This window comes from Chanos chanos, chromosome 4 (assembly GCF_902362185.1).
Source record: "Chanos chanos chromosome 4, fChaCha1.1, whole genome shotgun sequence".
NCBI classification, from domain to species: domain Eukaryota; kingdom Metazoa; phylum Chordata; class Actinopteri; order Gonorynchiformes; family Chanidae; genus Chanos; species Chanos chanos.
In genome coordinates this window covers 17,304,556-17,331,852 of record NC_044498.1, presented here as the reverse complement: position 1 = coordinate 17,331,852, position 27,297 = coordinate 17,304,556, and the positions used below count along the sequence as shown (strand labels likewise).

The 27,297-nt window shown below is 39.6% G+C and overlaps 2 protein-coding genes across 2 annotated transcripts; one reads left to right on the top strand and one right to left on the bottom strand.

The window, feature by feature from the left end:
• The first annotated feature begins 1,760 nt into the window (after nucleotides 1–1,760).
• On the top strand, nucleotides 1,761–14,337 carry hook1 (hook microtubule-tethering protein 1). The gene is made up of 22 exons (XM_030771533.1): nucleotides 1,761–1,826; nucleotides 3,227–3,312; nucleotides 4,408–4,480; nucleotides 5,038–5,088; nucleotides 5,199–5,331; nucleotides 6,373–6,440; nucleotides 6,566–6,628; nucleotides 6,875–6,958; nucleotides 8,886–9,049; nucleotides 9,278–9,418; nucleotides 9,645–9,846; nucleotides 10,116–10,226; nucleotides 10,610–10,701; nucleotides 10,939–11,001; nucleotides 11,236–11,376; nucleotides 11,786–11,873; nucleotides 12,242–12,273; nucleotides 12,432–12,514; nucleotides 12,730–12,830; nucleotides 13,313–13,414; nucleotides 13,725–13,793; nucleotides 14,016–14,337. Exons 1-22 carry the CDS (start codon nucleotides 1,788–1,790, stop codon nucleotides 14,169–14,171), a joined length of 2,142 nt encoding a protein of 713 aa, XP_030627393.1. The 5' UTR covers nucleotides 1,761–1,787; the 3' UTR covers nucleotides 14,172–14,337.
• A 6,149-nt stretch (nucleotides 14,338–20,486) lies between these two features.
• On the bottom strand, nucleotides 20,487–26,545 carry LOC115809146 (cytochrome P450 2J2). The gene is made up of 9 exons (XM_030770696.1): nucleotides 25,404–26,545; nucleotides 24,450–24,612; nucleotides 23,791–23,943; nucleotides 23,227–23,387; nucleotides 22,595–22,771; nucleotides 22,293–22,434; nucleotides 21,897–22,084; nucleotides 21,510–21,651; nucleotides 20,487–21,304 (listed from the first exon to the last, which is right to left on the bottom strand). The coding sequence occupies exons 1-9, from the start codon at nucleotides 25,593–25,595 to the stop codon at nucleotides 21,129–21,131; spliced, it is 1,494 nt and encodes a 497-aa protein (XP_030626556.1). The 5' UTR covers nucleotides 25,596–26,545; the 3' UTR covers nucleotides 20,487–21,128.
• Between the last annotated feature and the right edge of the window lie 752 nt (nucleotides 26,546–27,297).

The window sequence follows — 27,297 nt, the reverse complement described above, 5'->3', positions numbered from 1 at the left end:
GCGATGGCTACAAGATTTAGATGATCTCTCAGTACACAATGTTGGGCACCTTCAGTTAATTAAAAAAAAAAAGTAATTGCACATTTGAAAGCAAAATGATAATGCAACATGAAAATAATTGTAAAATTTAATTTTTCTCAGTACTGCATCTTAGTAGCTGCACCATAATACAAATATGTGAAAAGAGAACCCCTCATAAAATGGACCTGCTTAATTACTGCATGCAGCAAATTCTATTCACTTAGCTCTGTCAGTTAGAGTGAAACTTGTAGTCACGTCTAAGATCTGTGGTCTACTTGTGTAAATTGAATATTGTCAGTCAGTGATCCTAGGGGCCCATGGCCATAGGCCTGTTCATAGTCCACAAGTAAAATCCAACATACTGGGTTATCTGAGGACAGTGTGTGTGTGGTGTGTATGTATATATGTGTATGTGTGTGTGTGTGTGTGTGTGTGTGTGTGTTTGTGCACGTGTGAGAAAGTGTTTTTTCCTTTCTGTGGCTCACGTGCAGGTCCCATGTTTGATCATGTGAATCCATAATCTCAGAGAATAGGGGAGGGCTACAAGACAGAAAAATGAGAAAATCAGTTATCAATGAGATATTAACATGCATGAGATATTAACATTAACATGCTAATCTAGGCCAATGAGAGTCAAATTCACCCCAATCAACAAACTGGCACCTAAGTTTAAAGCAGTCGTTTTAGGAGAGTTATATGATTTATTGAATGTTTTAAATGTGGCTACTATATGAATCACATGGTATGTTTTCATGCATGCTTTATAAAATAACATTAAAAAAAAAAAACAATAAGGATTATATACGACTAGCTGGAATTTCGTAACACATCTACACTAAACCCTGACAGCGTTTTACACAGGACGTGATGATTACAAGATTCAGACTATCTCTCAATAAATGATATATGCCAAATAGAGAAATAAATGAATAAATAAATAAATAATACATGATAGATGCCACCTTTGATTGGTAAAGAAAGTTATTCTACATTTGAAAGCAAATATTCAAAACAATAACTGCTCAACGCTATAAGCAGTGACTACATTTCAAACGTATCTCAAGTAAATAAATGTTTAAACCTTGATGGTTTTTATGTTACGTGGAAGAGTTACCCCTCATTCCCTTATTATTAACAGTTCTCTGGTAAAAGAGGAATGATATTCTCTTTGCACCAATGAGATTTGCCACGCTCTCCCTCCTCAATCCCCCATCCTAAAGTATTTAATACTGTTAAAAAGAAATAAGTACCTTCAATGAATCTTAAAAATTGTTGTGTAAATCATTTTACATTTCGGTGGCAATCTTTTATATTATCAGCAAATACTGCTAGTATAAAGAGAAATATTTTTTTATTGCTATATTTTATTTGATTTCAAATAACCCGGTAAAATAGAACATATCCGTGTATCCGCGATATTCCATGATTGGCTTCAATTTAAATAGACCTGTCACTGTCTCCGCTTCTTTATTCCTATTGGTCATAACGCGCTGTCGAAGTCAAGACACCATTGGTGTTTTATCTCTCGGTTTTGCGCTCTTTATCCCGTCAATCCCCCAATCCGTCTCAGCGAAATACGCAAAAATGCATAGCGTCAATTCACAAAGAATTTACGGTGGTTTCAATCCGGAAACGTTCGTACACTTGGGCATCGTACGCGCTGACATTTAGAAATACACCCCCAGGTGAGGTCAAATGTTGTGGAAAGGGGAAACACATTGTTGACAGGTGGACGGAAACATCAGCACTATTGCCGCAAGGAAGATATGGATAAAACCGTATTATGTGAAAGCCTCATAATTTGGGTAAGTTTCTCTTACTGTTCTTAAAATCTGTCGTGTGGTAACGAATAAGAGTCACGATTCCTGTAGCCTGTTTATGTTCGCTGTACTCGATGTGCTTAGCGTTACCTGCCGCAGGTAGTCAAGAAGACTATTGACGCCGCCTGGGCCATGAATACAGGAAATGCCGAATAAATGGTTTGACGGTTACGCCAGATCCTTCAACGTGGAAATAAATATCTCACACAGATCACTATTTACACGGATAGCGTACTACAGTCACTAAAGCACTGATGCGTTGCTATCTTTTCACTCGCCGATCAGCTTTCAGATAAACCGATACTTTGAAGAGAGGGAGCTATTTCAGAAAAACAATTTTAGGCATAAACGACACAACAATAACACTGACCCCTTATCCTCACCGGATTTAGGAGTCTAATCTGGTTAGCCGTGGAGTATTTGTGGAATGCCTCCCGTTTTCAACTGATCTTTTTATTCTCCTTATGCAATGAAACTTACAACTGGTATTGTTTATGACAACATGCTTTGGGTTTCTGTCCCTTCGGCCGACTCTTGATTTAGGCCTATTCTTTATTTAATAGTTAGTGTGAAATGTGCATCACTTTCAACAGTCAAGTGGGAATTGATGACGATAACATTTATTCCTTTGACGGTTTGATTATATTTAGTAATAGTGTGAACTATGCACTGATCGGTACAGATAATCCTCTTCGTGGAGCACCTGATAGACAAGAGTAATTTTATCACTCTGTTTATGTTTTGGAAGACTGCTGTTCTTGGAAGATTATTTTCGTCTTGTTCTGGTCCCATGTTGTATTTCAGCCTACACCAGTCGTTTGCGTCATTAGTCACATCTGAGAAGCATCTAGTCTTCATTTTAGCGCTGTCTTAGCAGCTGTGTTGATATGATCTTAACTATAATAACATTAGTAATATTGTGGCCAATTATGCCAGTGTTTGTGTCGGGTATGTATGACAGAGGAATATCAGTGTTGAAGAGCCGGTTCAGGTACTTCAGAGTGCCCTGATATTCTACAGTGACATATATTTAAACACATTTATATTCATATAGAGGCCACTGACAGAGTCACACCATGTAAAGGTACAGAAAGTGAACATCCACGCTCGCAGACAGTTCGTGGTTACCTGCATTGAGGAATGATGGATCAAGCTGATGTTTATAGTTGTATGAATGCAAAATGCAAATGCAACACTTTTATTTAAGTGTACTATTGAATATGATTTTGATATAAGGATTGGGTCCCTTCTCTAACCTGTAATGTGTTTACAATGGTTTTGAATGCTTTACTACATTTGCATATTACATACATCTTCCGGTCTGAATACGCAAACCTAATATTACTAGTCGTGATAATCTGTAATACTGGTTACTTTGCCAAAAGCTGCAGACATTCAATACAGCAGCACCATGTAAGACGGTGGAAGACTTGACTACAGGGGCAGCCATGGCTCAGGCTCTCCATCAGATGTGAGTAGCCCCCCCCCCTTCTCCCTGTCCCTCTTTAGCATTTTCTCTCTCTCTCTCTCTCTCTCTCTCTCTCTCTCTCTCCCTGTCCCTCTTTAGCATTTTCTCTCTCTCTCTCTCTCTCTCTCTCTCTCTCCCTGTCCCTCTTTAGCATTTTCTCTCTCTCTCTCTCTCTCCCTGTCCCTCTTTAGCATTTTCTCTCTCTCTCTCTCTCTCTCTCTCTCTCTCTCTCTCTCTCCCTGTCCCTCTTTAGCATTTTCTCTCTCTCTCTCTCTCTCTTTCTCCCTGTCCCTCTTTAGCATTTTCTCTCTCTCTCTCTCTCTCTCCCTGTCCCTCTTTAGCATTTTCTCTCTCTCTCTCTCTCTCTCTCTCTCTCCCTGTCCCTCTTAAGCATTTTCTCTCTCTCTCTCTCTCTCTCTCTCCCTGTCCCTCTTTAGCATTTTCTCTCTCTCTCTCTCTCTCTCTCTCCCTGTCCCTCTCCCTGTCCCTCTTTAGCATTTTCTCTCTCTCTCTCTCTCTCTCTCTCTCTCTCTCTCCCTGTCTCTCTTTAGCATTCTCTCTCTCTCTCTCTCTCTCTCTCTCTCTCTCTCTCCCTGTCTCTCTTTAGCATTCTCTCTCTCTCTCTCTCTCTCTCTCCCTGTCCCTCTTTAGCATTTTCTCTCTCTCTCTCTCTCTCTCTCTGTCCCTCTTTCTCATACTGTCTCTGTCCCTCTCTCTCTCTTTCTCTCTCTCTCTCCCTCCCTCTCTCCCTGGCTCTCTCCCTCTCTACCCTTCTCCCTCTCCTTGCATCAGTCATATCTGCACAGTACTAGCAAACATCAGTCATCTGGACAGTGTCACAGCCTGAATATTTTATTACTGTCCAGTGCATTGTGGGTAGTCAGTAAAGTCATACAGCTCTAGTAGATATTACTGAGAAATAGATTTAAAGGAATTTCTGAATTTAATGAGACATAATGTAAATTGATTTACAGAGCTAAACGAATAGTCTATTTGACATTTTAATCAGATTGCGATAGTCCGAATGGAGCTGGCTTGATTTCTGTTAAACTGAATTGAATTGAACTGAACTGAAGTTATGTGTGTACTGTATTGCAGAGATCCCTCATGGTTCAGTGAGAACTGGCTGGGTCGGATCAAAGAGGATGTTGGTGATAACTGGAGACTGAAGGTGTGGTACACTATAGAATACTTGGAGATATTAGGTAGACGCTAATCCCTAACTGATTCTTCACACGGAGGTGCTAGTTCCCTGCCAGCTTATACCATAATAATCTCTCTCACTTGGATTTAAACAATCAAAGCCTTTTCTTTTGCTTTCTGGGCATTTTTAAAATCTGTAACCTTACTCTGCAGGCTTTAATATCTGCTTAAAATCTTCTCTGTGCAGTGATTGTTTTGTATGGTTTTACTGACACTTATGAATTAATTAGTTTTATGAAGATGTGTTTATGGGTAATGGAGAATAACGCGATACATCATACTCCAAATCAACATTTTTCAGTTTGCATGGCATCATTTCAGCTCTCTGTACATAGTGAAACTGTGCACCCTCATGCAGATTAGAATGTAGATTAGATTGAGGATTGATGGTGACTAGCTTTCAGCACTGCAGTGCATTAATATAGTATTGTTTTTTTCAGCAAGCAGCAATCGAATGAATCATTCCTAGACTTTTTTTTTTTTTTTCAAAAACTGAAGTGATCTCTGTTTTCCTTTTTTGTGTAGATGAACAACCTCAAAAAGATCCTTCAGATGATTGTGGATTATTATAATGAGGTAGGCAACTGTTCTGTTGAAAAGTATCGGTTATGAAACGTATTACATTCTGTGTTAATAATATATACAGTTAATGTACATACTCTCTCTCTCTCTCTCATTCTGCGTAGGTGCTTGCCCAGCAGATTTCAAATTTTCCACTCCCCGATCCGGCTCGAGTAGCAGAGCATTCAGACCCTGTGGAGCTAGGGCGCCTCCTACAGCTCATTTTGGGATGTGCCGTCAAATGTGATCGAAAACAAGGTACTGCTTAGTATATTGAAGTAAAAGAGATTCAGTCCTAAAGAGTACATTTGAAATTAGAAATCATCACAGTTGCACTAGCCTGAAAGATGCCTGCATGTTATAATCCTGAAGCAATATAAAGTTGTGAAACCTAAACCCATGTTTTTAAAAGACTGAAAAAAATAGTTTGATAGGTTCAATTCTGCTGCTCATTTCAGACTGTGAAAAATCAGTTTGTGACGTCCAAACTGTGGATTTTTTGTTTGATGCAACAAAATACCCTGACCAAGATACAGCATCAAGTCAAAGCCACACTAAATCAGATAAGAGACAGAAACTAATTAAAGAACAGTATGTGTCAGGAGAAGAGTGGGTGAAAAAGCTAGGTGTGAGTGCAAACGCACAGTCAGAGAAAAGTACACTAAAACAGCAAGTCTGGCTACTTCATTTTTTTCCCCCTTTTGTAAGCGAAACACACATTGTATATGTTAATCTATCCATGTGTGACTAACAGTTTGCTGTCGCACATACAGGTTTAACTCCCACTCGCTTTACTGCGACACTTCCATTGTGTTCTGTAAATCTGGTTCTTAATTTGTTCCTCAGTGGCACTGCCTGCTCAACTTTGTTAAAGTGCTTCATTATCCCAGCTGATAGAGCTAATCAAGGGCCTTATGATGAGGTGATCAGTGGAATCAGGTATGGTAATGCTGGGCTGAAACAAAACATGTGCAGGGCAGGGCTGACCTGAGGACCAGACTGAGAACTACTGTTCTATCTCGTAACGTGCGTTGGTCTTTCTAGAGACACTGCATGCACAAATACTCAATCAATATTCATGAACAGTCTTTAACTGCTGATCCTGACAACTGGGCTAAATATTTTATGTGCTTTATTTTGTAATATTCCCGTTAAGGTATTCAGTGATATTCCTCTCTGTGTGTTTCTATGTCGTGAGGTGGCAGTTTGGATGTGGTCATGGACTGTGGTTCTGTGTAGTGCAGATAATCATTTATGAGGTATTAAAGAGGAGTGTGATTGTTCTTTCTGTTTGAATAGAGTACATTCAGGTTATCATGACTCTGGAGGAGTCTGTACAACATGTGGTGATGACTGCAATCCAAGAGGTTAGTGGACATCTACAGGATTTCCTACAGTGTTCAAAAATGCTCCATCTGTCACCTTTCAATACATGTTTTTGATTGGCTGATGGAGATATTCCATGTATTCATTATTTTTAAAATTGTAACAGCTTATGAGCAAAGAGACCATGTCCCAGTTTGGAGCTGAGCCTCTCGGGGATGTTGAACAACAGGTAAGAGATCAAAGAGTTAAAGTTTACTGTGGGATATGAAATACCAGGGACTTGGCAGATGTTCAAAATATGCCCAAAACATTATTAGTTGTGATATTTCATTTTTTTTTTTTTGAGCAAGTTATTTAAATTTGTACATCGATGCTAACAATAACTGGAAATATAGTCGCTCATACATCAGTTTTAATTCTCAACTCACTCTTGATTTGCTTTGGTTTGGTTTGTTTTGGTTTGTGTGGCCCCCAGTTGAAGAAAGCTCTGGAGGATCTGGCTGAACTGGTGGCAGAGAAGCAGGAACTGGCACAGAGGTGTCAAGAGTTGGACATTCAGGTGAGAGAGAGTCAGCTGCACGTACCTCATCAGCCGTGTGCCGGCCGTAGAGCTCTAAGTTAAACTCAGTTAGGTTAAATGATTGAGATATGGGTAAACACGAAAGAGGAAAGTCAATTCTTTAACCACGTGTATGTAAATATACACAGATAAACCCAGTCATACAGCCTCAGGGCATTTAGCATGCACTTACAGCTATAGTTACAACTCAAGCTACTGTTTGTTATCAGATACAGTTACTGGAACGTGCACAAATCATGGTGTGGTTCAGTTCTTTTTATTGTCACAGGAAATGGCATCTAAAACGGTGGTGCTATATCAGTCCCCATGTTCAGCTCGGGCACATCACTGCAGAGAGATGACAGCTCTGTTTGAAAGTTAGACAGGGAGTGCCTTTCCTGTCAGTACAAATGGGATGAGGGCGTGTTGCCATTTATCTTGACCTCCTTCAGTGCTAGTTAGGATTGGTGTGCTCATGGTGTGTTCGTTTACCTTATAGGAATTCCTTCACTGGATTTTGAACACTATTTTTGCGTTGCTGTTACGCTAAGGCTGTAAAATTGTAGGGTACAGAAGGGGTAGGGTTAGATAATAGTCATGAAGTTTGTTGAATATTTTGGCATGTACTGTTAAATTTGCACATTATACATTTGTGCTGCATCTCACTTGTGTCCTTCATTGAAGCCCACAAGATGTTATGATACTATGCACACTATGACAAATTTTTAATTTATATATAAGAATATAATTCATTTAAGACTTTTAAAGACTTATTGTTGATAGGTAATGGAAAAATTGATGGCCACCTTAAAAATTCCTCTGAAGTGCCAGGAATGAAGCCTTCTATGACGCTCTAACGTCAGTATCATGATTGGACCTTTTAGTGCTGCCATGTTGTGTTTGTGTTTTGACTGAATATTGACACCCTGCTGGAACTGACTCTCGACAGATTGAGTCGTTAAAAGTTTCCATGGCAACTGGGAGGTAAGTCCAAATGGTTGCGCTGCTGTTCAGTCATACTAAAATGACTCCACACTGCCACTAACAAACCTAACACCTCTAAAATGGGGGAAATGACTGACAATAACAGGGCTGTTTATTTCATAACACCTCACTTGAACTTTTTCTGCCTTAAGACTCACAAAACAGCGTCATTGAGCTGTTGTTACAGGTGTTTCCCAGGTGTTCCTAACAGCTTCACAGAGCATGAACACGAAAGACAATGTCTCACATGTCGTGAAGGAAGCTTTAGCCTAATGCTTCAGGACAATATTATGTGAGATACAGCAAGCTTCATGCATGTCAATGCAACCTGACAGGTTTGCTAGAACTGATTATGACAGCAAGTTTGACATCTAAACTAATACACACATTAATGGATTTAGATGATTTAAGGTAGAGAACAGCAGAAGAGTCCACTTTAATTATTGGGGGGGGGGGAAACCCTTACATTTTAAGTGTTGTGTGTTGTTTCGTTGGAAAATGGCTCTGTTCATCAGTTTAATTAGCTTTATATGCTGTATGTGTGCATTAATTGGGAATGCCTGCATTTTGCTATGCAGGTGCTGTGACTGGGGAAAGTGAAGAGGTTGATGTTGGGCTGTGGACTCGACTTGTTTTTGAATGTCTGTTCAACAGGGCTCTTGCTCAGTTTTTGTCCATTCAAGTGGGAGATGGAACGGACTGCAAATATTCACAATGTTCTGTACTCAGAATAGAGTCTAACCTTCCAGTTCTCATCAGCTAAAATGACATTTTGTGCTCCTCACATTTTGTCCGTGACTTTTTTGCTAGTGCTAGTATTACAGTTATAATCAATAAAGTATTTAGACATTCAAAACAGGCCAAGTCTGTATTCATCACTTCACAGACCATTTCCATTACAGTAAATGGTATGAAATTATAAGATCTTTGACTCTTTCATCAGGTGGCTATGCTTCAGGAAGAGCGGAACAGCCTCCTAGCAGAGAATGATGTTCTGACGGATCGAGCCAGTCAGCTCGACTCGTTTGACGACCCGAGCACTCCATCAGGGAAGAAGCACAACCAGCTACAGCTACAGCTGGAGCAGCTTCAGGAAGAGAACTTCAGGTCTTAACGCAACTTAACTGCCCTAACCTCTACATTAGTGAACCTTTATTAAGACCAATGCATTAACTTTGGAAATAGCGGGACTCAGCATGCGCATTCACGGTGTCTGTGTAAAGATAAAATGTTTCCTTTTGTGTTTGTGTGTGTGTGTGTGTGTGTGCGTGTGTGTGTGTGTGTGCGCGCGTGTGTGCGTGTGCGTGTGTGCGTGTGTGTGTGTACTTGTTTCAGACTTGAGGCAGCTAAAGATGACTATCGTATTCACTGTGAGGAGCTGGAGAAGCAGCTGGTGGAGATTCAGCATCGAAACGATGAGCTCACCAGCTTGGCCGAGGAGTCACGTGCACTGAAGGATGAACTAGACATACTGAGGTAATATCTGTGTGTGTGTGTTTGTATGTGTGTGTCTGTCTGCCTGTCTGTCTGTCTGTCTGTCTGTCTGTGCATGCATGTGTGTGCGTGTGTGTGTTTGCATGTTTTGAGGGTAAGATACAGATATAGTGTATCCATGAAAAACTGTTAATATATAATTCCATCTTTGCTTCCTGTATGTATGTGTGTATGTGTGTTCATACTTTGTACTGTTGTGTGTGTTTAGGAGCTGCTCTGACAGGGCAGTGAAACTAGAAGCTTCTGTGGAGACATACAGGAAGAAACTTGAGGATTTGAGTGACTTGAGGCGGCAAGTGAAAATCCTGGAGGAGAAGAACATGACCTACATGCAAAACACTGTCAGCCTGGAGGAGGAGTTACGCAAGGCCAACGCTGCTCGAGCCCAGCTGGAAACATACAAAAGACAGGTACACGTACACATACACATACACATACACATACACATACACAAGCACACCTGCAGACATACTGCACAAAATATAGGTATATACAGGAAATTTATACTGGAGTATTTGTTCATACACACGTTCTTAGCACATGTTAATAGATGCATCTGTGATAAATCTGTGTGAGCAGACAGATTTATCATGAATGATACAGAAGAACCAAGAGATTAATTATGTTAGTATGGGTTCATATCCATGCATATTGAATGTAACATCCTCTGCCCTGGCAGATTCAGGAACTTCATAAGAAGTTGTCTGATGAGTCTCGCAGAGCAGATAACCTTGCTTTTGAGATGAAGAAGTTTGAGGAGAAATATGAAACTTTGCTGAAAGAAAAAGAGGTAACACACACTCACTTGTGCATGTTTCCCTAATGGTGAAGTCTTCAGCTAAGTAGAAGGATTTATTTAAACATAAAGAGAACCAAGACCCTCCATACAACATCTAGTCCCAGTCAAGGTTCCTTTTGGTTCCTGTTTCAATTTACAACCTTTAATAACCTCCACAGAATGTACAAAAGGGGCAAAAATGACACATTTTATTGTGGATAAATGATTTGAATTGATGAACTCCTGCATGGTCAGTGATGCCAGTTTGAAAGATGTTATCTATCTAATTTGATCTTTTTTTATGTCTTAAACTAATGTTCAGCCGAGGCAAACGGGGTACACATGTACACACACTTCTATGGTATTGGTTTGATTTGCTGTTTGCTTATTCACAGAGGGTCATTATTGAGCGAGACTCTCTGAAAGAGACCAATGAGGAGCTGCTATGTGCACAAGCTCAGCAGGACCAGCTTTTGCAAGCAGGTATGTCACATGATGATTAGGTCACCCATGTAACTGTTGCCATAGTGATATTTTTCTAATTTTACTTGTTTGATAATGCGATTTTTAAGAATAGTATTGCACCACATCCTTATGAACAGGCAGCTGAAAGGAGCCAGCTCTTACATTATAAATGAAGTTATAAATATCAAGTTACTCTCTTCAAAAAACTCAGTTTTAGTCTTCCTGATGAATTCATACGTATAATCCTTTTAACAGGAAGGTTTCAGAGTGGGAGTCCTAGCCACGATAACTTGGCAGCTGAAATGTTGCCGGTTGAATTCAGGTATGGCTTTTATGTTTGTGTGCTTGTCATATTGTCTGTTGTATCTTCTAAGGGAAATGAATGGAAAAACAACTTGACAGAACTTCCCAAGGGCTCCTCAATATAGGCCCTGCTGTTTTGTGTTTTATTAACGGTGACAGATGGTGTGAACCGACGCTGTGCAGCTCCCGTGTTCTCACGCTCACTGTCTTTGATTGAGTCTCTGTGTCTTTTTTTTTTTTTTTTTTTTCTCAGGGAGAAGTTTATCAGGCTACAGCATGAGAATAAAATGCTGCGTGTGCAGCAGGAGGGCTCAGTGAACGAACGCATCGCCGAACTCCAGACTCAGCTGGAAGAGGCACACCGTGCACGCAGCAAACTGGACACAGAGAACAGGTGCCGTCCCACAGGTGCCGCCGCCCCATGCTAAAAAGGGCACAGAGCAACCACAAATCCTAAATATTGCATGAAATCAATGTTGGCGATATTAATGTAGACGTAAGCATAAACATCACCCAGTTCCATCGTGCTGAACTGCGGGAGAGATATACAGTGAGAACAGTGAACTGGGCATTGCAGTTGAGCATTGAGAGTGACAAAAATAATGATATCACTTCTATTTGATGGTAATCTGTAAAGAAAGGGGTTGTTAGTCCCATGTGTTCAGTACTAAGCATATTTCAGTCATACTATCAGTTTTGAGACACGTTATTGGTGGCGGTTTAACTCTGTCACGTGTAAACGAAGTGCCTCATCGATCTTAGACTGATCGCCGATCTTAGACTTAGACTGTTTGTGCCTACAGGCTGAACCGGGAGCGGATAAGCGAGCTCCAGCAGCAGGTGGAGGATCTCCAGAAAGCCCTACAGGGACAGGGGGCCAAACCAGAGGACGTGAGTGTGAGACATATCTCCATGGCAACATATTTCCTTTCATAATGTCCAGATCTGGTTTGTACGTTATACCTGCTGCCTAGCCCAGTATCCATTTATTTAGACTGTATAGATGTAAACAACTCAGCATCTGACCATCATACTTTATGACTCATAATACTCTCATATTTATAACAACAAATCAAAAATCAAAAGAGCTGTTTTTGTCATATGATCTGTTAGCTGAAATCTTGAAATCGTCCTGGTCCTCTAACACTTCTCATTTCCTATTGTTGAAACACTTAAACCACTGTTGGAAGGATTAAGCCGCGATGGACGTCACGATATTTCAGCACTGTAACCATTTTTCTCTTTTCATTGGTTCTTAGTCTCATCTGAAGAGGAAGCTCGATGCGCATATGTAAGTATTGGGATCTTGTGACAAATCTCATTCCTAGTCTTTGCACATTCGCACACAGCGTTTCAGCTATAGGGAACTTTTCTCTCCCTCTCTAAATAATGGTTTTCGTGTGTGTGTGTGTGTGTGTGTGTGTTTGTTTTTTTTTTTCACCCCCTCAGGGTGCAGCTGAACGAGGCCCAGGACGAGATCATGAAAAAGAAGGAGCTGCTGGAGGATCTGCAGCCCGATGCCACACAAACCTGTTAGTCCAGAGCCCTCCGCCTTCATTCAGTCTCTCACCATGTTCCTTTGTTTTTTACCAGTCCTTGAGTCTGAACTCAAGCTCCATTAGCTCCACCCCAGAGTGTCAGATTAAGATAAAAATGTAGATCAGGAGCCATATAATTGGATAGAGCTTTGTCTTTTTTTTGTCGTTTTCTATTCTGTTGTTTTATTTTGTTTTCAATCTCTTCTCAGCTCTGAAACTGGACGAGCTGACGGCAGCCTTGAAGAAGAAAGACGATGACATGAGGGCGATGGAAGAGCGATACAAAATGTACCTGGAAAAAGCACGCAATGTAAATATCTACATGTCATCATGTTTAACTTTTTACACTGTACGACACCCGCTGGTAATTACCTATACTGGAAACACGGAACAGCATGAACTATTAACAGTAGTTACACAGTAGTTTAGAAATAACTACTATGCTAAATAATGCATAATACAGATATGTTATGGAGTGTAACAGTTGATCAGTTTCACTGTTTTGTTCATAGCTCTGTTTTTGTACTGTGATTTGGCTCATACTCCAGTCTTGTTTGAAGGGGAAAGCAAGCTTGTTCTTTTAGGAGTGTGATTTAAAAGAAAAAAGAAAGATCAAATAGAAAACGGATGATGATGTTAATTTGTATCATGGTGCACATAATAATCTGAACTTTTCATTGTTTGCGGTGCGTGATTTGCCCGGGGCGGCTGCGGTGCTGTGGTGATGTATGTGAACGCTCGGGCGTAAGGGGCTCTAAAAACCTTATCAGACTGAAATAAACTATCCCGCAGGTCATCCGAGCCCTGGACCCTAAACTAAACCCTGCGTCGGCCGAGATCCAGGCGCTGAAGAATCAGCTGGCAGAGAAGGAGAAGAGAATCATCAGTCTGGAGGTATGGAGCCTTGGACGTCTTTCACCTCACATTATCAGGGGCACTTCTGTATTCGTTAAGTGCGGTTTACAACATCTGTTTCAGACTCTGTAAGCACGATAGTCCCTTAATGTCGTCTCTGCCTTTCCTAATGAGCTCTTACATCTCCTCTCAGCACTTCAAGTACTCTCAGTCCCTCTTCAGATCTAGTCTGGTTCGTCACTCAGGCTTATAGTCTGTTAGAATACATCTCACTGTTGATTACAAGAAGTCTCTATCTCTCTTTCTCTCTCTCCCTTTCTCAATGCCTTGTCTTTTCTCATCTCCACAGAGAGAATGTGAGCAAGCTAAACTGAGGGAGTATGAGGAGAAGTTGATTGTGACGGCATGGTACAATAAGGTACGCTGGAGTGAAGCTACCCTCTTTTCTACCGGTGGAAGTGAAATACTCTCTCTGGATAACCAGACACGTTTAAAGCTTATAAAACTTAAAGATCATTTTTCTTGCTTAACTTCTTGTTTAACAGATGGATTTGAAATTTGACATGTAGGTCTTTCAGACTTTTTTTATTATTATTATTATTTCAGCCTCTTTCTCTCTCTTATATCCACATCTACACAGAGTCTGAACTTCCAGAAGTTGGCCATCGAGTCTCGGCTCGGTGGCCGGGCGAATTCTTTGGTCCCGCCTGGTCAGTCCTTTCTTGCTCAGCAGAGGCAGGTGACCAACGCACGGCGGACAATGTCAGTCAACGTGCCTGCCGCAAGCTCCAAGTGAACGACTCCTTCCTCTCTCCTCCTTTCTTCACTCCTTCTCTCTTACTCAAGTCCGCACTTAAGTGACCTTAAGCACACTGCTATCTGTGCCGCAGTGGACACACACACACACACACACACACACACACACACGCATGCATGCGATGATGTGAACATCAGCACTTACACAAACGCACACACAAACACACACCCAAATACTCGTACACACAAATACATGCATAGACATCAATAAACACTGTTTTTAAGATTAACACACTCCTGTTTCAAGAAATAAATATTGAAAACATGAATAATTTTTACTGAATCTTTGATGTACAAAAATCACTGTACATTCATACATGTACCACACACTCTGAGTTTAACAAGCACTCTTATACTGTGATTCTTGGTCTTTATCATCTTCAGTAGACTCACTGCTGGAGTGTACAGTGGATGAGGGGTGTCCAAATGGAGTGGTTTCATTTTTGTATTTTTTTCTTTTTTTTTAAGATTGAATCAGAAATATGCGCCTATCTCGCTATTTTTCGTCTGTCTGTATAACGAGACATCAAGAGCATTTCGTACGGAAGTCTCCGTGTATGAAAAGAATAACTCGCATGCTATTCGCTGACTTTAACTTCCAGTAATATACTATGCAGCTAGGTGATATGTACTTATGTACAGTATGTAGGCCCAGGAGGTGTAGATGTCCTTTGACATACAGCAGATAGGAGAGTAATGCCCTTTGCATTTCTGCTGGCGTTGTGTTTTCATCCATGCATGCTCACAAAACCCTCTAGATGAAAACTGAATGTACAAACAAACACAGGGCAAACAGATTTGGTGCTGGACACCAAAGTTTCTTTCGGTATAATATCTTTGTTTCTTTAAAAAAAAAAAAAAAAAAAAAAAACCCAAGACAAAAAGGAATATACATTAAAACACACACACACACACACAACTGAAAAATCTGGAACTTGGTGCTGATACAAATCTTTAATCAGATAATTTGTAACATTTATTTTAGTGTTGAGAAACTGTGATCTGATTCCAGCATGCTCTTTTAATTGGCTGAAAGGCTTTTTTGTCTCTTTGATTGATTGATTGTTTTCTGTTAATATCTAGCCTTTTTGTTTGTTTGTTTGTTTGTTTGAAGTAAATAGCCTCAGTTATCAGGATTTCAACACCAGCACGTGACTGAGTGCCGCCCCGGCTCCTTTCTGATGAGGTTCAAAGCTGTGACATCTTTTGAATGTTTCTCATTCGCCAGTGGCTTATATTAACTCTCATCTTTTGGCTTTATGTACAGTTCTTTTCAAAACGTAAAAGATTAGGATTTGTCACTCACACGGGCTTGAAATTCCTGTCGGTGGTGAAGTCATTGGTTAAATAAAGTTTGGGATGGGACTTTTCATTAGTGGTGGATCAAGCTGTATATTCTTTACAACACTCACAATGTAGTGCTGATTTCAGATAATTCACCTAAGACCTTCATTCCCTGTTGTTGTAGTTGTTGTTGTTGTTGTTGTTTTCTCTTGGTTGTTTGTTTAAAATTGGGTAAAGGCTGTAGCTAATAAAGTTGCTCTAAATCTGTATCAATGGAATGTAAAATGTGAATGGGTAGAGGAGCTATAAATCTTGATGAAAATTAATTGCTCCAAAGCATTGTTTTAGGAGGATAAATTAAAATGACTAATAGTGATTTTATTGTATTCTATGGATTTCAGTGACATTTAAAGCCTTTTATTCTCATGTGAAAAATAAATAACAATTGTTTTGCACAATTTGAATGATGCGGTGGCATACATTTTAATGTTATGATTCTGAGTGAGAAGTGAGAGGACCATTTTCATTATTTACCACTAGATGGCGAGATAACTTTGACAATTGCTTCTTAAATAGGTTACCATGTATTTGCTTTAACATTGTAGGGTTTTAACCTGTATTGCCTCTGTTTCCTACATCACAGATTTTATCCATACTTATTGCTCAAGGCAAGATGGGAGCTGATTAGTACTTTTATATCTCTAGAAGTTAATATAGCAGAGTGAATATAGGAGACAGGATGCACAGTCAGTACATGTTGGCAAATCAAACAGTTTTCAACACTTAACATGCCCTTCAAAAACACCATTGTTCAGATTATCACAATTTATGATATACTGGTATAGAAATAAAGAAGAGTTAATTTCCTTAAATATCCAGCATGAACAGGCAAGTCTGGGCCACATCCTGTTTGCATGCAGAGACTTATGTAAGCTGGAGACTCAGTGAACTCAACTGACTCCCATAGCTTTGTTTATACATCAATACTCTGGTGATCTCTGAGAGCCTCTGGCTTCATTCCAATCTGTTGAAAGAGTCACACCCTCTGCTGTTTACTGTGAACTTTTTACCCCTATTTGGAAGTAGACGAGCAGTGAAAAGGAGTGTAAGCCTGTTCATTTGAAGGTTTCACAGTTGTTCTATGTGATACTAGTTGCACCATTTAATTTTTGTTTTAGAAACAAACACACCCCGTGCAGAATAATGCATTTAGTTGGAGAACTGAACAGGGAAGCAAAACTTAACATAGTGAACACCCTAAATTCAGGGGGTGTCGAACGATTCCCGGTGTAACCTATTGGTTTTTTGTTTTATCTTTGTAATCTTAAGGCTACGGATTTGAACCTCACTCATCTTTGATATGAAATGTCCTTTCAAGAGACATGTCTGAGCTGAAATGAAGACAGTAAACAGGGGAGCAGTCTAAGATCCCAGATAACTCCTGCCTTGAGTTCCGTGTTGCTATTAATCCATTTCAATCTGCACACAACACATATTACACACAGGGGAGGATGTTGAATTAAAACTGGCATCATTTTACTAAAATATAACTAAAACAACACCTCCCCAGATGTGGGTCAATGAGACCCCACTGTGTGTGGTCCGTGTTGATGAAGATGGGCTAAACAGTGTGAGAAGACAGGTACAGATTTTCCCCCTAATTTCCATTCTGTTTCAAATGTGACAGTTATTAAAGTATAGTAATGTTTGGCTATGTTTGTTTTGTTTAAATAATATTTTTTATAGGTGCTGAGTTTCCTGTTTCACATACATCTGTGAGTGTAGTCAGTATTGATTCATTATTTAATACTATCACTGATGAATACACCAGAGGAAAAGTGCTCCAGTTTTGATTAGGTTATTTGTTTTTGTGCTGTGTTTTCAATTTTAAGACTACTGAGGTGGGGTTTTTTTCAGCTGTTGGTTTTCATAAGAAGCGCAGCTCTGTTGTTTGGGGGAGTTTATCTAAGTTTTTCTTTTTTAATTATTATTAAGTGGTTTAAAGTTTTGAGGTGAATGGTACATTTTGCAGAAGTCATTATGACTAGGCATAAAGGCACTGTGTTGTCTAATGCACTAGATTGTAGTGTCATGTAAGTTAAGGGTCAGGTTTCAGTGTGTACAAGAGTGAACATGTAGTTCATCTCTCACATACAGATTGTCTCTGATGCCACCTGTGATGTGTTGTCTCAAGGCCTTGAATACCTTTGTTCTCACATGACTCAGAGCTTTGGGTTTAACTCTGCTCTAGTTGCCTTCTGAGAAACGGAGGTAAAAGTCACACTCGTCATGTTTGTGTGACCTTTATGTAGAGACCTTTATGTATGTTTCTCTCTGGTTTTTTTTCATGTAGGCAAAACTTGTCACATCCAAAACCTCTGGATGCAATATATCAAGATTAAGCCACAGGTGCTGTGATGTGCAATGTGTAATTAAAATGAAATGTATGTGAAACTAGGGGAGAGAGAAAAAGGTGAAGCACTTAATGAGTCATCTTGTATTCACTCAAACTCAGAAGCATATTACAATTTTCAGGATGGTGTTTCTTTTCTTTTGTTTTGTTTAAGCAGTTGTTACCTTTTTTTACTACGCAAGACAACACAACAACTGATTTATCATAGACGCCTTTAATAAACATGTGTTCAAATTACTTTGATTTTTGACTGTAAATGTCATCCTTTGTGGATACAAACCAACAGATTTGCTATGGTTAAGTTGCTTTATTTGTCACACACACTAGGAACAGTGAGCAGCGAAATTCACACACGCTAGGAGGAGTGAGCACACACACATTAGGACCAGTGAGCTGCTCTTGCCACTGTAATGCAAAAGATAAGAATGTGTTTGCATAAGATTACACTGCATCTGAATGGTATAAAAACTTTGACCTGTGACAAATTTCTGAATTTCATAAAAAAGTTCCTGGAATATTTTGAGACCCGTGCAAGATCACTCAGATTGATGGGATGTTAGTGAATCATATGGAGCTGTGATAGGCAGAACAAAGAAGAATTCTTACGGCTTAAACAGAGGTCTTAATGGCATGCCTCTTGTTAACATTCTCTCTTCCTCTTGACCTAGATACAACAGTACTGATAATCCTTGGAGAAAAACAGCCCGTGTTGAATGTTGTCAGGGAGAACAAATTAAGGAATTGTTTAGTCAGGACTTATCTCCAGAACAAGATGAAAGGTGCCTCTCTATAGCTAAACAGGTCATACATGTGTAGACAGTGCAAATTCACCACTGTAACCGGTCCTACGTAAAATCTGATTAGAGTTAATTCCAACTCATGGGTGTTTTCCAGCGATACAGAGCAATTGTGCTTTTTGCAAACTTGCCTGTTGTTCAACTAGAGCAGCTTCATGATCATTTGGAGATCCAATACAGTAGTTTCAATATTTTCACAAAGTTATTGCAAGTACTACACTGTGCTCAGTAGTGCCTTCAGCCATTGATAATTTAGTCTGGAAGGACTACGCAAAGTCTCATGTGGCCCACAACGTAATGTTCTCTGTAGAGGTCCATGTTTTACAGGTGTAGCCCAGCCTCAGAGACTGAGTATTATCCTAGGCTGAAGTCAAAACTGGCCCTGGTAAAACACATCAATTAATTTCTCACTGCTCCTGTCATATCCTAACATAGATCACCATGGGGTATTGGACCCCAGACTAGTCTAAAATGTCGGAGTGAGGGGTTTGATTTCAGGCCTACACCTCCCCTTATCACTATCCCGAGCCAATTGTGCAATAAAGACTTTTCCTCTGGTTCGGTCTGGTCTCTCATTTATCATAATCATTCCTATTACACGATGTTGTATCCTGAATATTGTTGGCTATACTTACTAACAACTAGTTCTTACAGCCATTAGATGTATCCCTTTAATGCACCCAGTTTAAGTTTACATTTCAGAGTGCTTGAATGCTCTTGGTTTGCTCTTTAATCTTTTTTCGAGATTGTATATTCCAAGGAGACCAGTGTCGGAACGATAAAGTGTTGTTATCCATTGAAGATACCACTCTGACCTCCATAGCTCTGGTTGCCTAGAAGCTGGTGCCCTCTTCCTCTTTTGATCATTTCTGCTTTGCTATAATTTACATTGAGATGGACCTGCTAACTCTCAGGAGATCTTCAGAGTGGAGAAGGGATGTCAACCATGGAGAGAAGGGTCTCTGAGTTAGTACATCCTCCTGCTTATGTAGAGCCCAATATCACTATTTGTAGTCTCAAAGGGCTTTACGTGTCCATAACAAAGTCAAATCAAAATTATATTATTCATAAGTTAGAGAGAATAGATAAGTCTTTAGTTTGGTTTTAAAGTTATGAAGAGAGTTTGCCTCCCTAATTTCTGTAGGTAGACTATTCCAGAAGAAGGATGAGTGGTCGGAAAAGGCTCAGCAGCCCGCAGACCTCTTTTTAACTCTTGGAATGACTTATAGTCCAGAATCTTGAGAGCGCAGGGTGCGAGGGGGGGTTATAGGGTGTAATTAAGTCAGATAGGTAGGTCGGCGCAAGCCCATGTAGAATTTTATATGTTAATAAGAGGACCTTAAAATCTGCCCTTGCATGAATTGGGAGCCAATGAGGGGAAGCTGAGACAGGTGTAATGTGGTCAAACTTCCTTGTTCTGGTCAGGATTCTGGCACTACGCATTTATGGTATTATTATTTCATTATTTTTTGAACCCCTCTATCAAGTAATAGTAGTTGATGACTTTTCATCCTATCATGTTTTGCATACAATTATAACCTTTGAGATTTTCTTAATGTAAGTGTGGCGGAGGGGCATTCGACCAAACATTTTCTTTCCTTTCATTTCAGGAAGATATCTCAAGTCCCCCACACAGATGTCTAAGGATCCCCATTCCAATCAGCTGAGTCATGTCTTGCAGCTCTTACCATTTTTTACTTTTCTCCACTTAGCAGGGACACACAGAGAACAGCTGTGAGGTGGAGTGTGTCTAATGGGCCTACTTAAAGGTTTGTCATAGAAATAAACCAGCTGAGGCTGATTTTACACAGAAGTATGTATTTTATTTATAATTAACCCTTAAAGCAGAAAAAAAAACAGAAAAAAAGAGTACAGACATAAATGCTGTTAAGATATTTCATCCAAACTCTGCTGATCAGTTTTATATGTTGAAGTGTTAATGACTTGTGCTTCTCTGTAGGAGGAATAGCTCACATTGTCGCCTGATAAAATCTTTGAAACATGCACAGGGGTCTTCTGTCCTCACTAGTAAAGATTTCTTCCTTTGTGGTGAGAATCCACCAGCAATCTTTTCATTATCAGACACTGTCAAGAAACATTTTTTCACCTCCAAGATAAAACTGGTTAGGAGTTCTTGAAGCATTTTATAGCACTGTAAACTTGCTGCTATCACAAGACTGCCACCTTCCTCTGAAATGCAAATATTTTTTAACAAATTGTTAGGCTTGTAACAAGTTGTTAGGCTTGAATTGCACTTCCTCATTAGTAAAGGTTTTATATGCTTTGTGAACAGCTGGTTAGAGAGAATACCAAATGAAAAGATGTGCTGGATGTTTTTTCGTTGCTTATTTTATCATTTTCACATTCATTTTTTGAAACTGAAGCTGAAGAGTGATTTTTTTTTTTTGGCTTATGAATATGCACTGGGAATCCACACGGTGCCTTATCGTGTCTTTGCGAACATCTTGAAAGGATGGGGTATGTGTGTGGTTCCAACTGCTCCCTGCACACTCAGCTCTGTGCCTTCCTCTGTTGAGAAGGAGAATTTTTGTAAGAGGCTAGTGAAGAAGAGGAAGAGCTCCATTCTCGCCAGCTGCTCCCCAAGGCACACTCTCTTTCCTGGAAAACAAAATGAAATGATCCTCAGTTATGAATGCAGGAATAACGTTAAATGGCTGAAAACAATAGATGGTTGACATTCGATTGTTGTACAGATTTTCAGCGAGAAAGTTGGAATCATTTTTGTAAAGTTTCCATAAACCTTTGCTTTTTAGCTATCAGAGAGCTAGTTCAATCCCATTTCAAAGTTGTATTCTAGCCTTACCTGCAGAGAAAGGCATAAATGCTTCCCGCCTCACAAACTTCCCATTTTCATCCAGGAAGTGTCCAGGGTTGAAGTTGTCAGGTGTCTCCCACTCATTTTTGTCGAACAGAACAGAATACAGGATGGTCATCAAAGCTGTTCCCTGAACACAGAAGGAGACGATAAGATCTTAGCCTGAGAATTACAGAGCTGGGCCAAGTTTATGATCAACATCAAGAGTAAATTAGAACTCAGCAGTAGTCTAATAATTATTGCCGTGTTTTTCCCAGTGCAGTTATGGATCAATTCTGTTGTAGAGGTACATGCTGCATGTGAAGACATAATAAGGTTTGCATTCAGGTCTTCCTTTTTTGATGAGTGATATTCAGTGCATACAAGGTCACCCACCTTCGGTATGAAGTATCCTCCAAGGGTTGTGTCTTTTTCGGCCATCCTTAGACCGTTCAGTGGCACGATGTTGCCCATTCTTTGAATCTCATGAATGACAGCATTAGTATAGGGCATGTTGGCTTTGTCTGCCATGCTGGGTTGGCGTGACTGCCCAATTACTCTGTCAATCTCTGCTTGGACCTTCTCTGCAGAAAGTTTAACCACAACAGCATTAAGTCGCTACTTGTTCGCCATGTACATGCAGCACCCAATGCATGGTAGGTTTGCGTATTAAGGGTCTCATGGTGAACATGTTAAATTGCCACATATCCTGGAATACCGAATCACATTAATTCTACAGAGGTAAATAATACATTCACATACATCATGAATTCTGTATTTACTCTGTCTTACCCTGTATCTCTGGGTTTTTGATCATGAATACCATGGCCCATAGTAGAGTAGTGGATGTGGTCTCAGTCCCCGCCAGAAACAGGTCCATTGTGTTCAAGATCAGGTTTTCCTCATTAAAGCCATCCGCATAGTCATGTGGGTTCTGGTAAGGAAGAAGGTAAAATATACAGTAATGCAGCTTTTACTCATATGTGTTACTAAAGCTTAGAAGCAGTTACAGACAGCATAGCTTTGCACTTGAAATAGGTTATCACAGCAGACCGTCAGGTATGTTTCCTTTATATTTATGTCATCTAATATACCTCTTTCATTTCAATTAGGAAGCTGTCAATGTAGTCCTTAGGGTCAGAAGGGTCTAAATTCTCTTTGTGTTTCTCCAGGTCACCTCTTATGAAACTACAAACATCTTTGTAGTTCTTGAAAATAGTGTTGTGTGGTCCAGGTAGATGTTTTATTATTGCAGGGAAGGCCTCATAGAGCTAGACACAGCAGGAGGAGAATTAGGTAAATGTAGTATACTTTACTTAATACAATTATATTTTGTAAAAAAAAAAAATGATCATAAGAACAAATTATACACAGTAATTAAAGTGATTGTAACTGCACACTCTGAACATAGTCAGCGTACATACAAAGAAGACACACTATGCTTTCATTGGTCTAGCAATATTAAATAAACACATGAAGTAGTGCCGTTCAGCTTTATTTCACCAGTCATGCTCTCTTCAGTACAAACACAAGAAAATCATTTTAGTTACTTTTTTATATGATTCTAAATGGTTTCATGGTTTTACAGTAACTCAGTGGTTTTACAGTGACTCATACGTGAGCATACCCTATGATTTTTGAAGCCCTGAGGCAAAATGTAAATATAAGTAAACAGCTTGTTGTGTCCTACTACATGAATAAATCATTGACTGTAGTGCTACTGTACCTGTGCCCATATGGATCCCTCTAGGTAAATTGCTTCAGATATGGCCCTAAGCATGGTCTGAAAAGCGTGATCACTGTACTCGAACCGTCGACCAAACACCAACTGACAAATTATGTTGGAGACAGCATTGTTGAAAAGACTAGCAGGGTCAAAAGCGTTACCTGAGAACAATACAAAGTCAATCAGATTTTATCAGGTTTAGATATATTCACTATACAAGTATTTACAATAAAAGAATTAACAGATTGTTGCCTTTTTATGAAACAAATGTTTTCCTTTGAAAAAAAAATGGAAAGATGGCCTGAATAGTGCATGATTGTAATGTAAAAATTGTAATTTTCAAAGATTCATAACAGCACAAGACCGTTTATCTTGCCTTGGCAGTCTAAAGACAGGAAATACTTACCAAACAGGCCTGCCATGATTCTTGCAACAAACCATCATGAACATGTCATAAAATAGCTCTCAGAGTGGTCACTGTCAATTTAGGAGCCTATAGTATCTCTGTTTTCTTCCATTACATCAATTTCTTCTCATTTCTTACTGTATGTTAAAGCTGAGTACCTTTCTGACTCTCCATCTCCTCCTGAAGGAAGCGGCACTCCTCACAGATCACCAGCTCCAGGGTATTTCTCCCAACACCAAAGTTCTTCAACGTGGACAGAGCGAAGCGTCGCTGCTTCTTCCACTTATGGCCATTACTGAAAAACAGGCCAGCTGGACCAGGCCAAAGACATGCGTGAACCTCACAAACATGGCTCCATAACATAGGATGTGCATAGCTAAGCAAGTTCTGTATATACACCCCTCTAGAAAAAAAGCAATGAATGAAATGTTTTCATACTTCCCTAGAAAATCAGCGGTACATTACAGTCCAGAGATGAAATCACTTTGTGAGTTTGAAACCTCAAACGGTGGGCAAAATGTGCAGTTCTATGCAGAATATGAAATTATTTATCTTGGTGGGCTGTTTTAATGTTTTGGTGGATGAATTACTTCTGTTCGTGCTTTCCTATTTTACTGACAGGTAACTGAGTGTTTTAATGGTTCCCGATACCCTTTTTTTTGTTGTTGTTGTTGTTTAAAAATTCTGTTCTTTAAAATTCTATTCAACAGTAAGCATGTGGGATTAAAAGGTATCAAAAATCTAAGAGTTACCATGGTGCAGCAATCTAATCACAGAATCGTAAGTTGCAGTATTAAGTTTCTTTGGATTATCTGACCATTGCCACTGTAGATCCTCGATGCCATTGGGCTGTAAGGTCGGTCAGCAAAGTTTTCAGCCTGTGTCACCAGGGCCTCCTTCACCATTTTGTAGCTGTTAACAAACACCACCTTGTCACGGCCAAGTCGTAGACTAAACACATCACCATAAACACTGGCCAGCTATGGAGACAGAGACGATGAGTTAGACAAAGGTACCTCTTCAGTCTCAAACATGTGACTGTGGTCAGTATGTCTAAAGCAGTAAATTTTCTGCATGCTACAACTGGTAGAAGTCATTGTTCGTACGCATCTAGCCATAAACAGCAGGTAATGAGCAACACTGGAGCCCCTAATTCAAATATCACATATTTTGTAATGTTACCATACAATTATGAGTGCTATTATTATGTTTGAAATGACTTAAACTTTATCGTTGCTTAATTCTGATAGTAAGTGATAACCAGTGAATATTCAGGTGCATGTCCATATCAGTGACGTGTCAAATACATAGAAATGAGACATCAGAAATCAATATGTCTTGACCTATTTCCCATAGGAGAAGAAAGCAAAAAAAAAAAAAAAAGTAAAATGCAATGAGAAACAGGAAAACTCGGAACATTCAAAGATGTTTTTAGCATATAAACATAGCAGCTTACATAAGACTCCTGGAGTGTTTATGTATTATTACTAAAATATCTTGTTCTTCATCTGTGTTAACTGGTTTGAGTGTTGTATTTGCAACATGAATTACATGAATCAGACTACGAAACTGTAAACTGCTTATCAGTGAACCTCTGGAGAATTAACCTTTGGATATTATTCCAACGTTAATGATTAACACAGTTGTTTGGTATCTCAAAACGGATCTGACGTTATTAGAATAATGTAAAGCAATAAAAAAAATTAATTAGCTAATGACTCATGCACACAATCAAATTACAAAATTTCATTTTAAGTGGGAATTGCAGTACCTTGGAGAGGTAAATATGTGGTTGCTTGGCATCGACATTGAAGACATTACCCAGGAAAGGCAGCGTGAATGGACCAGGAGGATAGTTAGGAGGGTTTCTGTTCCTTATGTAGTCAGCGATCAAGAGGAAGGCAAACAAAAACAGCAGAAATCCCTTCAGGTCAAGCGCATCAAGAAGAGCAAGCACAGCCATGGCAGGAGACAGAAGGAGAGAGAAACACTTGTAACAAATGCCGGTGATCTCCTGTATATCCACCACCACTCCCTTTGCTCCAGCAACGTCATCTTACCCTCGAACAAAGGACATTTTGTGGTGCTAAAGTTTAGATGGGCGTGAGTTTCAGTTTCCAGTTTCAGCTCAATTTTTATAGGATGCAGCACTTTGCAATGTGCATAAAAGATAACATGATAAACAATTATAAGCATTTCCAAGGGTTCGTTTGGTCTGTGAAGATGATCGTGTGAAATTAAAGGACAAAGCGACGATGGGGTTCGAAATAGTGGCTCCCTTGTTGTTTGTTCTTGCAAACCCAAATCACCACAATTCAACAGATCAATGTCTGCTTATAGGCTCGATGTAAAATATGGCCAAATAGAGATGTAATTACCTTCAAAACATCTGTCATGAAACTCGTTTGGTATGGCGCAACAGTGTTTGCGACTTACATACAGAGATTTGACTGCGTTCGACACTATGAGTTCCTTCCGATATACAGTTGTAAAATTGCACAAAGTATCTGAATGGAACCAGGTGGGAAAACATTGTGATCATACATGCTTTCTCTATTCCTTCATGAAAATATAACACCAGTGATAATAAAGTTATGGTTACCAGGTCCACATATCCAACCACTTGGCGCAGGCCACCATCATGATTTTTGCAGGACATGTGACGCAGAAAGATTTTTATGATGTTAACTGAGGCAGAAAAACAACTCTGCTACCTTTGCTGCTTCACATATTTCACCTTCACTTCATTATTTTCTACTTATGAAATCACTGATATCTTGAAATCCTTTGAAATCTAACTCTCTGAGTTATGTTTCAGTTAATGTGGTAGATGGGGTTCCCATCGCACCAAACGTAGTGTTGATGGGGCTACACACCAGTGACCTTCTCAGAGAACTTAAGTGGAAGCATAGCTGGTTCTTGGTATGTCACTTTTGGGCTCACTACTTGTCAAGTGCTCAGAACTGTCAGAAGAGGCAGAATTGACACTGATGGCCTGAGACTTGGACAAAGGGTCAAATTGTTATGACTGCTGATCTTCAGTGACTGTGGTCTACATGGCCCATTGGTCAGGTCATACAGTTGTTCCTGTATAAATGGAAGGACCTGAAGTGCAGGGATTAGGGTAAAGGACTGGACCAGCCTTCTTTTACTAAGTAAGGAGTGGCTACACGACATCCCCAAGTTAGTTAATGTTACCCTCAGACTTCTCATCCTAGCTACATTTTCGCTGATAATAAAGCTTTTTGTGTATCACTTCCTTTACTACTAAAGATTGCATCATGGTCTGGTATTCTGTTCTTTGGCTGCCGTGCAAAATGGTTACCATCAGCTTAGTTGTAATTTGTCATTACAGAATCCTGTGCTCATGTGCATATCTTAGACTTAGACTGCTTTTATTGTCATTTCTGCATACGTATGTCTCAGACATACAGGGGAATGAGACTGCGTTTCAAATGGACCACGGTGCCACATAAAGCAAATAACGCAAAATAAATATTAAAAACATATGGTGGGATACTTTATACTCTAATATTCTGAACTATACAGTGCTTCTTTTTTCCTGCCTGTATTTTATTTTCTTTCTTTCATTTTCTCTCTTTGGATAAAACCTTCAGCTTCCAAAAACACCGCACACAATAAACCCATAGATCTACCTTGTGACT

Excerpts from the sequence above, each read along its gene's own strand:
- hook1 (XM_030771533.1), top strand. The coding sequence starts at position 1,788 with ATGGATAAAACCGTATTATGTGAAAGCCTCATAATTTGG. Across the intron at positions 11,377-11,785 it reads AAACTGGACACAGAGAACAG|GCTGAACCGGGAGCGGATAA; the intron begins GTGCCGTCCCAC and ends TTGTGCCTACAG. Across the intron at positions 13,415-13,724 it reads AGAGAATCATCAGTCTGGAG|AGAGAATGTGAGCAAGCTAA; the intron begins GTATGGAGCCTT and ends TCATCTCCACAG.
- LOC115809146 (XM_030770696.1), bottom strand. The coding sequence starts at position 25,595 with ATGGCTGTGCTTGCTCTTCTTGATGCGCTTGACCTGAAGGGATTTCTG. Across the intron at positions 23,388-23,790 it reads GGAGATGGAGAGTCAGAAAG|GTAACGCTTTTGACCCTGCT; the intron begins GTACTCAGCTTT and ends TATTGTTCTCAG. Across the intron at positions 21,305-21,509 it reads ATTTATGCCTTTCTCTGCAG|GAAAGAGAGTGTGCCTTGGG; the intron begins GTAAGGCTAGAA and ends TTTGTTTTCCAG.